The 14795-nt window shown below is 33.1% G+C and overlaps 2 protein-coding genes across 2 annotated transcripts; one reads left to right on the plus strand and one right to left on the minus strand.

Moving 5' to 3' along the window:
• Window positions 1-9817: 9817 nt before the first annotated feature.
• LOC147519357 (beta-mannosyltransferase-like protein) lies at window positions 9818-11939 on the minus strand. The gene is given in 3 exon segments (XM_086590964.1): window positions 9818-10158; window positions 10161-10266; window positions 11618-11939. Coding segments are annotated over 3 exon segments (351 nt in total). The 5' UTR covers window positions 11798-11939; the 3' UTR covers window positions 9818-10093.
• Window positions 11940-12529: 590 nt separating this feature from the next.
• Window positions 12530-14744, plus strand: REME1 (Pentatricopeptide repeat (PPR) superfamily protein). Its single transcript, XM_086590965.1, has one exon. It carries the CDS (start codon window positions 12660-12662, stop codon window positions 14550-14552), a length of 1893 nt encoding a protein of 630 aa, XP_086447091.1. The 5' UTR covers window positions 12530-12659; the 3' UTR covers window positions 14553-14744.
• The last annotated feature ends 51 nt before the right edge of the window (window positions 14745-14795 follow it).

Genomic DNA, 14795 nt, shown 5'->3' on the forward strand with positions numbered 1-14795 from the left:
AAAGATCCTTATCAGGACTCTATCTGAATTTGTAACATTTATAGGGCCGTTTGGAAACCATTTTGGATAATCCATTTTATGACAAATAATCTATTATGAACTCCATAATCAATTTTAGATATATAAAAAAAAAAATTGGTAAATTTTTTAGAAACTATTATCTCATTCTCAACATTGGAAACAAAAATTATGGAGCTTTCCTCTTGAAATGACTTACCATATTTTAATTCTTTTTTGTTTTTGGTAATTTCAATTTCCATTTTTGGTTTAGTCACTAAATCAAAATTTGATTTGGATTTGGTTGTTTGGTATCATTTCTAGCATAAAAGTTTATCTCAAAATTATTTATGTTAGAATTGGTTTTAAACACATAATTATTTTTGGATATGTGCACATGTAAAATAGTTGGTGTATGTGGTTTTAGCCTTTTAGACACATCGTAAGCTCACGTTGGCTGGCTTTCGATCACTTAGTCTCTAATAGTGCACGTTTTTTATGTATCGTGGGACCCATTTATATTTATATAAAAAATGAGTAGTAGTTCTACTCAAACTCTCCCTATGACTTCCTTGGAACACCATTTCATACTTGGCATCAAAATCCCATTCTCTCTTTCCAAAATTCAAAAAACAAAATAGAAATAAATTAAATAACAAACAACTAACCTAATTAAATAACTAAAACCAAAAATAGTAATAAATATATAATAAAAAAATTATATATATTTTCACAAACAAATCAAACAAAAGAATAAATAATAAACTTTAAAACCCAAAAAAAAAAATTGGGTGCACTTGCAAGACATATCATCATATTTTTTTGACATAATCATCTAAACATTTGTTCAAAGAAATAGATAGAAAATTATATAATTTTTTTTGTTCTCCATTTTAGTATAAACTAAAGTGATAAAAACTATATTTTGTGACAAGAAAGATAGAGAGCGGAGTGAGAACGGTGAAATTTTTGGGCACCCAAGTTCTTTTTGGCACCATTAGGGATTTTTTCTTACTCTATTTGTTTCTTTTGTTTGTTTGATTTGTTTGGGGAAATATGTGTAAGATTGTTGTTATTTATTTGTTACTATTTTGGGTTTTCGTTATTTAATTGGATAAGTTATTAATTATTTATTTGTTTTAAATTTTGTTTTTGATTATTAGAAAGAGAAATATAATTTGGATGTCAGGTAATATAGGTAATATACTATAGGGAGTTATTAAGTGAGTCTAAATAGATTTTTTTTTATATATAAAACGATTTTGTTTGTTAGGGTGGGGCTAGAAATTTTATAAAAAAAACAAAAAGGTATATGGAGCCTACAGAATAAAAGTCGAGTTTGTTTTAGTTATGGTGGGACCTAAAAAATAAAAAACAAATGAAAATAAAAATAAGGGGCAAAAAAAACAAAAAGGTCCGCAAGGTGTTGTGGTTTAGTTTTTTTGTGTAGGACCCGTATGTGTGGCCAACAAGAAGGAAAAATAAAATAATAATGTAGTATAATATATATATATATATATATTTCGATAATCCTAGTATAAAACATACTCTACTAGTTAAAATCAAGGCCCAAAATATCGATATCGATGAATATATCGGTGTACCCAAAAACCGATATATATCGGATATTTCATATATATCTATTTTTTTGGTAACCAGTCCAAACTATTTAAAATATCAAAAATATCGGATATATCGGAAATATATTGGAAATATCGGATTTATATTTTAAAATGGTCAAAAAGTCAACCGATATATATCGATTATATCGAAAATATCGATTATATCGGCGATAAAAAGTTTCATATAGAAAATTCCGATATATATCGGAAAAAAAAAAGAGTTCTATATTCGGTGGATATATGTCGGAAATATCGATATCGGTGTACCAAAATACCGATATATATCGGCGATATTTTGGTCCATGGTTAAAATTTGGTGGGAGGCAGAAGTGTCTTTTCAACTGCAGACTAATAATTTTGTGCTATAACCGTAATTATCTCCACCCGTATCGTGCAGCTCTAAATCCTGTAATTAAGAAGTCCAATTTTGTCTTTGATGGCCTGTGGGCTGAAAATCGAGTTTGTTGATAGTAACGAACAAATTGAGAACCGAAAACAATGTTGATAGTATACTGGACGATCTCATTGTAGTATTGTACAAACTAGAATTAGACTTTGTTTATTTTTAAACAAATCCTTCAAACATTTGTAATATTGTTCCCTTTGCTTGATCTCAATGTACTAGAACTAAAATTAGATTTCGTTTATTTTTAGAATTCTGAATCCTTCAAACATTTGTAATATTGTTCCCTTTGCTTGTATATATTGATTCGTTGATGATTCAAACAACTAGTATTATGAGTTGGTTATTAGCTAGGGGTGGAACTTGGGTCGAGTTAGCCCAAACTCGATGGATTAAGATCTGACTTTTGTTGGTCCTAGGCTAACATGTTAGATCCGTGATCCGAGTTTGGTTTTGTAAAATCAAAACCCGACTTGATTTTGGATTGGGTTCCGATTAGAATATCAAAAAACTGAAAAACCCAAGCCCGTGTGCATATATGTACGTATATATTTCATTCCTTCTATTTTTGTAAAAAATAAGATTGAAAATCTCTATTTTAGAGAGAACTAGATTTTGGACCCGGGCATACGCCCGAGATCTATTAAATATTTTGTGTGCTGAAAAAGCTTTACAAAATGACTCACACAAATTTTCGAATCAGAATATATTTTTATTGAAAATCAAGCGAAATACGTTAATGACCAGCGATTATGGTGTATAAGATTGGGTACTAATGGATCAAATTGAGATAGCCTATTTACTTTGTGGTTTAGGATATTAAATCCATAATTTTCAAATAGAATTATCTTAAACTCGATCTAGCTTGTATAATAGTTTTCTTAGATTTATGGTGATTTAGCGGCAAATTTTCGAATCATAATATATTTTTATTTAAAATAAACTGAAATACGTTAATGAGCAGCGATTATGGTGCACAAGTACTTAGAAACTAAGGGATCAAATTGAGATAGTCTCTTCACTTTGTGGTTTAGGATATTAATCCGTAATTTTCAAATAGAATTATCTTAAACTCGATCTAGCTTGTATAATAGTTTTATTAGATTTATGGTGATTTAGTAGTAAATCATCACTGCTCGGCTTACGTACTAATGTGTACAATTCACTAAAACAGATTGATTGTTTCCATATCCTCAAAGAATACACTACTCCTACTTGAAAAGATTTATCACATGAACGTGTCTTACGAACGGGTGCCGTTATATTAAATTATTCTAAACAATATTAGCAACTATGTATAGCTATGAGATATGAAAATTATATTAATTACTTATTTAAATTTATTATTGCACCACTCTTTATAAAAAGGAAGTATCAAACCTTGATAAAACTCATCGACTTCTTTTTATTGTTAGGTTTAACAATAGAAGTTTGATTGAAGTTTTGTGAGAATGCCTAATGTGACGAAGATAATATTGAAGATACTTGAATAGCAAGACATTCTCAATCACAATAAAAGAATTATGATAAACACTACTTAAAATGCAAAACTATATTTGTCGAGACATTTATTCCCTCTACATATAATACAAATATGTTTTAGGGTTATTAGTTCAATGTATTTGCATCAAGTTTCTGATTTTCCATTAATTATTCTTTGAGATTAGTTTAATGTAGTACATTGTATCCAGTTTACAATTTCTCATTAATTATTATTTGAGGTTAGTTCAATGCAGTTACATCAAGTTTCCAATTTCCCGTGAATTATTATTTGAGGTTAGTTCAATGCAGTTACATCAAGTTTCCAATTTCCCTTGAATTATTATTTGAGGTTAGTTCAGTGCAATTACATCCACTTTATGATTTTCCGTTAGTTATTCATTAAGGTTAATTCAATACAGTTGCATCCAGTTTTTGATGTTTTGTTAATTAGTATTTGAGATTAGTTCATTGCATTTGCATCCAGGTTCCAATCTCCCGTTAATTACTCTTTGAGGTTAGTTCAATACATCTGCATCCAGTTTCTGATTTTCGGTTAATTGTTTTTCTAGGTTAGCTCGATAGTTTATAATTTCTATACAGTTTACATACATGTAAGAGTCTGTTTTTATAAACTCACTTTCGTTTTGGGTTCCTAATTGATCGTAATTACTCTTGTGAGAAGGCTAAAAAAACGGATATTTATGCTTTGAGGTCAGTGCAATGCAGTTATATCCGACTTCCGATTTTCAGTTAACTATTTTTTGAGGTTATTTCAATACATTTGCATCCAATTTCTAATTTCCCGTTAGTTAATCTCTAATTTTAGTTTAATACAGTTGTATCCAGTTTTTGGTTTTCCGTTAATTATTCTTTGAAGTTAGTTCAATGCAGTTGCATCCAATTTTCGATTTTATGTTAATTGTTCTTTGAGGTTAGTTTAATGCATTTTCATAAAGTTTTCGATTTTCCGTTAATTATTTTTTGAGGTTAGTTTAATGCAGTTACATCAAATTTATAATTTCCCGTTAATTATTCATTTAGGTTAGTTCAGTGCAGTTTCATCCATTTTTCAATGTTTCGTTAATTAGTCTTTGAGATTAGTTCATTGCATTTGGATCCATTTTCCGATTTCTCGTTAATAACTCTATAAGGTTAGTTTAATACATCTGCATCTAGTTTCTAATTATTTATGCTTTGAGGTTAGTTTGATGCAATTATATCTGATTTCTGATTTCCCGCTAATTATTCTTTGAGATTATTTCAATGCATTTGCATTTAGTTTCTGATTTTCCACCAATTAATCTATGAAGTTAGTTCAATGTAGTTGCATTCAGTTTTTGATTTTTTGTTAATTATTTTTTGAGTTTAGTTCAATGCATTTGCATCCAGTTTCCGGTTTCCCATTAATTATTATATGAGGTTTGTTTGATGTATTTGCATATCATTTTTTATTTCCCATTAAATATTTTTCAAGGATTTGCATCCAATTTCTAATTTCCCGTTAGTTATTATCTTACGTTAGTTTAATGCAATTGTATCTAGTTTTCGATTTCTAGTTAATTACTTTTTGAGTTTAGTTTATTGCATTTACATAAAGTTTTCGATTTCCCGTTAATTACTATTTGAGCTCAGTTATATATTTGAATACAGTTTCCGATTTCTTTTTAATTATCCAATGTGGTGTGTAATACCAATTTCTACTAATCCATCTGTAGTGTCCTTGCAAACATAACATAAAAAGTAAATTATGTTTGATTTACTATGTGGGATCATCGAAGATTATCTAGTTCCCGATTTCCTATTAATTATTCTTTAAATTATGCATGACTCACTATATGGAATCTTCAAAAATTATCTACGAATGGATATTGTTATATTAATTATTATGAAAAATATGTGCAAATATGCATAACTATTACATATTAATATTATATTAATTACTCAACCAAATTTTTTATAACGTGAAAACCTCACTCTCCATTAAAAGAAGTTTGATTGAAGTTTTGTGAGATTTCCTAATAAGGTGAAGTTCATATATATTGAAACTACTCAAATAGTAAGGAGTTCCCAATCATACGGAAAAAGATAAGATAAACACCATTTTAAATGCAAAATTATACTTATCGAGACATTCCCACAACATATAACCCAACTATGTTTTGAGGTTAGTTCAATGCATTTGCATCCAGTTTTTAATTTTTCGTTATTTATATTTTGGGGTTAGTTCAATACAGTTGCATCCAATTTCCAATTCCCGTTATTTATTTTTTGAGATCAGTTCAATACAGTTGCATCCAGTTTCCGATTTCTCCTTAATTATTTTTTTTTAATTAGTTCAATAAACTTGCATCCAGTTTCCAATTCCCAATTTTATGTTAATTGTTCTTTGAGGTCACTTCAATACATTTGTATCCAGTTTCTGATTTTCCGTTAATTATTCTGTGAGATTAGTTTAATGTATTTGCATCCAGTTTCTGATTTCTCGTTTATTAGATAAAGTTACATTTGCATCTAGTTTCCGATTTCCCATTAATTATTGTTTGAGGTTAGTTCAATAAATTTGCATCCAGTTTCTGATTTTCCGTTAATTATTTCTTGAAGTTAGTTTAATGCATTTGCATCCAGTTTATTTTTTGATATTAGTTTAGTGCATTTGCATTCAGTTTCCGATTTCCCGTTAATTATTTTCCACGCATTTATATCATGTTTCTAATTTATAATTAATTTTTCTTTGAGGTTAATTCAATGCAGTTGCATCCAGTTCCTGATTTCCCGTTAATTTAATCTTTGAGGGTTAGCTCAATACATTTGCATCCAGTTTCCGATTTTCCGACAATTATGTTTTTATATTAGTTTGATGTATTTGCATCCAAGTTTTGATTTTCCGTTAATTATTCTTTTAGGTTAGTTTAATGCAATTTTGTATTCATATTCCAAATTTATATTAATTACTTTTTAAGATTAGTTTAATGCTTGCATTTGCATCCAGTTTTTTATTTTACGTTAAATATTATTTGAGGTTAGTTCAATGCATTTACATCTAGTTTTCTGTTCCCCATTAATTGTTTTTTGACGTTAGTTTCATTCAATATTATATATATTTTTAAATATTTGTCATTATTGCTTTGCCGTTATTTTTTTTTTCATTTTCTATTATATATTTTGTAATGTTATTTTTTGTATAATTGTTTTTAACTATGTTTTGAGGCCGTGTTAAGGATATATTCGAAATAAGTTGGTGTTTTATCATAGACACTAAAGTTGTATGATTTGTAATAAAGAATTATAGTTTATACAAATCACCTATTTTTTAGCAATTTTTTTTTATTTGATCAAATATATAAGAATTGGAACACTAAAAGTGTTTGATTCGTAATAGGAAATTACCTTTTACAAATCACCTATTTTTTAGTAATTTTTTTTATTTGATAAAATATATAATAATTGGAAATACACTCAAACTCTCCAAAGAGATTCCGTGTACGTGGGATTGTAGACTATTAGAAAATAATATCTTTCATATTAGAGTGTCACATAGAAGAGAGAAAAAACTAACTCTCATATTAGAGTGTCACATAGGAGAGAGAAAATCCTCCATTAGAGGTCTCTGCTTTAGTATATAGATAGTAGATAGTAGATAATGTAATCAACAACGTTAGTTTTACTTTCAAACACTCAAATCTCTTTAATTTTATTATAATATTTCAATTTCGGTGTTTTATACCTCATAATTCCAAAAAAAATCCGAAAAATTTGACCAACCCGACATAATCTAACCCAATCCGAATTGGTCGAGCTAAGACTTGAGTTGAAAATTTAAGGACCAACTAGAGTTTGGTCCCGAGTTAAAACATTTGAAACTTGGATTGGGCTCGGATTATACCTCAACCCGACCCAACCCGCCCGAGTTCCACCCCTCTTATTAGGTATGGGCCCATTAGCTATTACCCAGTACAAGCTAGAACATAGTTAGTGCTCCCAAACTAGTTAGCCCTTAACTAACTTTTTTTTTTTTTTTTTTGTGAAGTAGCCCTTAACTCCATTTCCATAATTTTGTTTCCGAAAAGCCCATTTTCTTTTTGGGTAAACAAACGGAACTATGGAAAAGATGGGACCACTCTTATTTTCCTTTTCTTTTCCTAGTGTTTCTATCATAACAAGCACACTAACTTTATTTACTCAACATAACAAGCATTTTGAGTTTTCTTTTTAGTACTCTCTCCATCATATGGCGCAATGCCCCGAACGATAAAGCCTTATAACTCCCCTAACTCCCCAGCACTTGAACAATCAGTTTCTAGTTATAACCGTGATCACAAGAAGTTAATCCTCATTGTGATAGTCATAGTTTTGGTCTTCTATGCTAGTTAGATATATACGCTCTAGACTTCGGAGAATAAATAATCCAGAGATGGTTACATATATGGTCACCTCGAGAGCTTATTTACCGATTTTCAGATGGAGTAATTTTACTCGTCGTCAGGATCGGCAAGCCAGAATCAATCCAAACGAGTTAATAATAGAGTTGTTACAAAATTCTCAACTAAGTGGTTCTCTTTCCAACTCCAACACAGTACCTGATCCATCAGCCGAGTGTGTAATTTGTTTGGATATTTTGATAGAAGAGATGTGGACTCTCCCAGAATGCCAACTCAAGTTTCATAAGCAATGTATTTGTAGGTGGGTGGGAAATTCTTGTGGAAGAACATTTCCAATTTGTAGAAGTAAGCTTGTTAATATTTGAGTTTTATGTGATCACGAAATTGAGATGTAATCACAAAGTTGAGAACCTGTTTAGCAGTATGATCAGTTAGTTGTTTACTTGTTTTGATTTTGAAGTGCACTAATATTCCTTACGGTGTTGACATGTTGACGTCCTTTTAAGGAACTTTCTTGAGAGTGAATTTGTGGACATCCAAGCAAATCACAATGCTGAAGTTAAGTGCTTGCTTGTACTCTCGATGATAAAAGCGAAGATCACAATGCTGAAGTTGGCTGAAGACTAATAAAATGTTGAACTATTGCCAATGACCACATCATATCTTGTTGCATCCATAACTCAATTCTAAAAGCAAGTCCAATGGGACTATATGGGCTGCCCAAACAAATATAGCACTCCACCTACAAAAATGTCATTCCAATAAAATCTAAAAGGGTCTTAAATTTGGAAAGAAATTAAAACCCAACCAAAATTAAGACCTTCTTGCAAGATTCTTTATAATAAGTTCGAGTCGGACGACATAGTTTCTGCCGTCATGTGTTAAATTTCGACGATTTGGACGGCAGAAATTGTGTTCCGGCCCAAAAATTTCAACTTAAGTTACAAAAATAATGGACCGGATGGCGAAACTATGCCGTCCAGATCATTTAAGACTTCAAAACAAAACACGATTGGATGGGTTTTTGATTTTGGGGTGCCAAATTTGATTGGGTAAGCTAAAAGACCTATGTGGCACCTTCTAACAGCCCAATTTAGCAGCTCTCAATTAGACTTGCTCTAACTCCTTTAAATGACTCCCCGTCTCCCTCCCTAACTGGACACAGTTGATTTTTATAACACATCAATTTTTATGATATTAAGTAACTTACTTTCTTTACTAACCTTAAATTTGTAATTTGAACTTCGGAAGTATGGTTTCAAACATGAATCCAAATAGATCTTTTATTCTGCTCTTGGAAAAAGGCACTCAAGAGCCCAGCTAAGATACGTTGTGGCTAGTAGTCTGCCATCCTCGAGGGTTGTGGTTACTATTCTGGAGTACTCTATCCACCACAATGTCTTGTACTCTCATCACTTGATGTTTCATCCGACCTCTTCACAACCTCCTCACACTTTACTAACTTGATAACAACTTGATCTCGTGTTTGGCTATAACTTAATCTAGAAGATTATCAAACTGTCTTTTAGATTACACAAAATAAAATTGATATTATGAAATCAAAATGTTTTCAAGTCTACACAACTATTTTCTTATATTTTCTTATTTTCAGAGAAAAAGGGCATCATAAAACTTAAATCAGAACTCTAAATTTCTGAGTAAGCCCAATCTCTGTCACACAAATCCCTCAGGTTTACAGTGTCAACACATAAGCTCACAACATTATCTTGAGACCTGACACTCCGAAAGAAAGGTTTGTCACAAACCAACATTACAAACAGAAAGATTTAATAAATGGACATTTTTAATACTGCCAAAAACATGAAAACTTGATATGGCATTTTTAGTCATTTTAGTCGTCTATTGAGTGCCAGGACCGTTTGTTTGGTAAATCAAAGTTTGGGATGGTACTATATGTCTTTGCTCACAAGAAAAAAGAGAAGCATCCATCATGAATATATTTCATTTCAATTGGAAACAATACCAACACCATTTCCTATCCGAATTAATCAGGATACAAGCATAACAAAATTACCAGTTTCTATTGGAAGAGGACTAAGAAAGGTTACCTACACGAAATGTACAAATCAATGTAATGAACATATAAGAACTTCCTGATCTGTCAGCTCCACTTGCTGGACACGTACTGTATCTGTCAAAAGAGGTTTAATTGTATTGCCTCACGATCACTTTTCTCAGCACTTAAAACTTCACTTTTTTGCCTTGGCAAACCTGAGACACCGATACTTTTCTCCACTGACAGTGATTTCAAGAGCCCGCCTTGGTTATCTTGAGTTGATGCGGTGCCCATTAGAACACTCTTCTCTTTCTCAAGGTTGTCCTTTTCCATCTTCAATCTTGCCTCTTGTCGAGCAATCTCAGCCTGGTAGGTTACACAAGGTTTGAATGAAGTACAGAAGTCATAAATGTGGTACTTAGAAAAAAGTAAGCAGAATCAACATTTCATTTCAGTACTCACAAAATAGAAATACTAAGCAACATAAACTACTTGAGCAATAATTTGAAATTATCATATCTAATCCATAAATCAAGCAATACCTAGATCATGTAACTACTCAAAAAAACAAGAGTCATGTGAAATTATGAGGAAAGGTGCATACGATCAAGATTATCTATTCTAGTCATTGATCGGAAGCCAGGAAAACTCTTTTCCTTGCAGAAAGAAACTCTGATCATATCTCTTTAGGAATAAACTCCTGAAAGTGATACCCTTCTAATTGCTATTGTATGTAGGATCTGAACGCTAGAAACTATTCATTCTTTCAAGAGCTTCAGCTTTGTGAATTGCTCTGCCATACAATCGTAACAAAGCAAACCTTGTGGATCTATTATAATAAGATGGTAACAGGATGAAGCTCTTGGTAACCACCTAATTGCTTTCTTCATTACATCTAGAAACTGTGGACTTGAAAATAAATTGGTGGAAAACACATAGACTAGGCTCTTAGTAACTACATAATTGCTTTATTCATCTTTCACAGTAGTACTTTTTCCCCCCGTTCTAGTTAGTGTTGTACTAAAAGTTTGATGCTATACAGCAGAAGCTCGTGGAAGATTAAAAAGAAATATAAAAAAAGGACAGCAAAATAGCACTCAAGAAACTAAATGATAGGATGTCCTCCTATATATGTGCCTACAGGGCTACAAATTGTTCTGGCAATACATATTATTCCTCATGGCTGTCAAAATATGACCCCCAAAATGTAGAAATTGCAAACTGGATCTCTGCACTCCAAGGTGTTGATCCTATCTCTCCTCAAAAAAAGTACTCCAAGGTATAGATCCTACCCTATTCAAAAGTTTGCAAAGTTATGCATAACCTTGCCAGTTTCCACTCGTCACATTTCCCCCAAAGTTAAACCTCCTCCTTCACAAAGTCCAACTTGATCACTCTTGTTCAATACAGCATATGTAAATAAACTCTGCACATTTCAACCAATTCATATACCCTCCCAAAGTTCCACTCAACCAAGTCTACAAAAGCTCCTTCACGTCAAAGTCGCCTCCCCTCTAAACCCCAGAGCCATAACTAGCCCGTTGTCATTCCCCACTCCCAAAACACTACTCTCAAGTAACAAACAATAGTCCCATGTCATACATCCTCCCAAAGTTGTATGTAACACAAGTCTTATACTATAGACAATAATATCCAAGAAACTAAAACATAACAAGTTTCTTCTAAGTAGTTTAAACAATCATATTAATTGTATTACCTCTCTTCTTGACAACTCAGCTTTCCAAGCAGCTTCTCGTTCCGCGACTTCTCGCTCCCGTTCTTCAATATAACTCTGCATCTCTCTTTCCTTCATGATCCTGTCTTGTATGTCTGCATCTAATGCTTCTTTCAACTCCTTCACGAACTTATCTACCACTGCTTTTATTCTCAATGACATTTTTCTCTTCCACTTGTATTAACTAATAAACAAACAGCTGCTCATCAATTCTCAATGACAATAAAGACCAATCTAATCTCAAAGCCAATATTCTTAATGCTTACAAATTAAAATAACGTAATTATGGTGAAAAATAACTGAGGAATTAAGCAAATCAGAGAGAGAAAATGATTTTCATCTTATTTTGTCTTTACAATTTGTGAATTGGAAGTAGCATTAATTACTAAAAAACCAACATTTTCCTCTAACCCAGTCAGTTCTTTTTGGTATGTAGTGGGTTAGGATGGTCCTACCTCAAAATAGGGCTGTCAATGGGCCGGGCCAGGCCCAAAACCCAATTGAATCCAAACCGATAAAATAGGAATTTAGGACTTAAATGCTGTCCGATAAGGTTATTAGGCCAGTTATGGACATACCCCATCCGACCCAATAACGGCCCAGCTAAAAAACTAAGGTTATTTTTTTAGTTTTTCAAATAAATACTATTAAATTTGTAACTACTAGTATACATAAAATATTAAGAGGCTTGATAGATTAGTGTTGTAGTGCTACGTATAAGGTTTGGGTTGGGGTCTTACTACATTCTACTTCAGTTTTTTAGAAAATAATAAAAAAATACACTATTTTTATGTAACATTATTGAACCTAGACCAGGCCCGAATCCGATCATGTCCAACGGGACTTACACTAAGACTTGGACCTTCTAAATTTAAATATAATTTGACATAAGTGATTCCTGTTCAAATCCGGCCCGTTGACAGCCATACCCCAAAATCCTCACGTTCGGGCGGCGGGTTGTTGTTGGGCTTGGACTCATTCCTTACCGCCTTAAATCAAAATTCGTCATTTTAAAACGTTGCCCATGAAATCCATCACGCCAAATAAAATTCAAAAACTACTGTCTCCTCTACGATGCTCTTTCACTACTCAAATTTCGATTACCTTATTACTCGATGACTTCACTAAATTCTGTTACCAAAAAGACCTTAAAAGAGCCATAAACACAATGCACTCCATGCAAAAACATGGACTAAAAGCTGACCCCGTCACTTACTCACAGCTCATCAAATGCTGCATTGCCCGCCGCGCTATCGAACAAGGTAAACTCATTCACAAACACGTTTACTCAAATGGGCACGACCCGAAAATGTTTATAAACAATGTTTTGCTTAATATGTACGTGAAGTTTAATTTATTGGACGAGGCGAGAATTTTGTTTGATAATATGTCTGAGAGAAATGTTGTTTCTTGGACTACGATGGTTTCGGGTTATTGTAACTGTAAATTGTATGGAGAGGCTTTGAAGTACTTGGTTTTAATGCAGAGGGAAGGTGTTCTTCCTAATATGTATACTTTTTCTTCTGTTCTTAGAGCTTGCGATGGGTTAGAGACACTTAGACAGCTGCATTGTAGTATAATTAAGTGTGGGTTGGATTCGGACATATTTGTTCGGAGTGCGCTTATTGATATTTACTCGAAATGGGGAGAATTGGGGAACGGGTTTCGTGTTTTTTGTGAAATGGTTACAGGGGACTTGGTTGTCTGGAATTCTATTATTGGAGGTTTTGCTCAAAATGGTAACTGTGATGAAGCTTTGGATTTATTTAAGCGTATGAAAAGAGCTGGATTTCCAGCTAACCAGGCTACATTGACAAGTGTGTTGAGAGCTTGCACTGGTTTGGTACTTCTAGAATTTGGGAGACAAGTCCATGCTCATGTGATAAAGTTTGAGAGGGATTTGATTATAAATAACGCGATCTTGGATATGTATTGCAAGTGTGGGAGCTTAGAGGATGCAGAATTTGCTTTCAAGCGGATGTCGGAGAGAGATGTGATATCATGGAGTACAATGATCACAGGGTTAGCCCAGAATGGGCGTAGCATTGAAGCGCTGGATATGTTTGAGTCAATGAAAGCTTCTGGGCCAACACCAAACTATATTACGATGGTTGGGGTTTTGTTTGCTTGCAGCCATGCTGGTTTGGTAGATGACGGGTGGTGCCACTTTCAGTCAATGAAGAGACTTTACGGGATAGATCCTGGAAGGGAACACTATGGTTGTATAGTGGATCTTCTTGGAAGAGCAGGGAAGCTTGATGAAGCAATTCAGTTCATCCAAGAAATGGAAGATGAACCAGATCCTGTGATCTGGAGAACACTTCTTGGTGCATGTAGGGTTCATAAAAATGCTGATCTAGCAACCTATGTAGCAAAGCAAATTCTAGAAATAGAACCCCATGATGAGGGGACTTACGTACTTCTGTCAAACATTTATGCAAATTCTCAAAGATGGGAAGATGTTGCCGGGGTGAGGAAGAACATGAGCGGGAGAGGTATAAAGAAAGAACCAGGGTGTAGCTGGATTGAGCTCAATAAGCAAGTACATGCCTTTGTTTTAGGAGATGAATCACACCCACAGATAAAAACTATATATAGGGAGATGAACCATTTGATCAAGAGAATAACAGAAGTGGGTTATACCCCAGACATGAACTTTGTTTTACATGATCTTGAGGGGGAACAGAAAGAAGACTCTCTCCGTTGCCATAGTGAAAAGTTGGCCATTGTGTTAGGTCTCATAAGCTTGCCAAAGGAGAAGCCTATAAGGATCATGAAGAACTTGAGAATTTGTGGTGACTGTCATGCCTTTGCAAAACTTGCCACCAAGACTGAGATTAGGTATATTGTGATCAGGGATCCCGTTCGTTATCATCATTTTAAAGATGGAATTTGCTCTTGTGGAGATTATTGGTAGAGAAGCACTAGTACATGTATTATCACTTTATTACTCCACTTGCTTCTATTTGTGCATTAACCAACTCCTAGCCTTCAGCTAATGGAGCTAAGGGTCTTATCATGTAGAACTGTGATAGCCAAAACTGGTGGCCGAGATTCACGAAATACAGAAGCGAGATCCATTTCTTTTCTTTACTGATCTGGAATAAAACTTTGGACTCCTAGATGGCGAGATAGTAGATTGGATACTGAATCACTATCA

This window comes from Coptis chinensis, chromosome 2, assembly GCF_015680905.1.
Source record: "Coptis chinensis isolate HL-2020 chromosome 2, ASM1568090v1, whole genome shotgun sequence".
In the NCBI taxonomy this organism is placed as follows: domain Eukaryota; kingdom Viridiplantae; phylum Streptophyta; class Magnoliopsida; order Ranunculales; family Ranunculaceae; genus Coptis; species Coptis chinensis.

Coding starts and splice junctions, on each gene's coding strand:
- REME1 (XM_086590965.1), top strand. CDS start 12,660: ATGAAATCCATCACGCCAAATAAAATTCAAAAACTACTGTCTCCTCTA.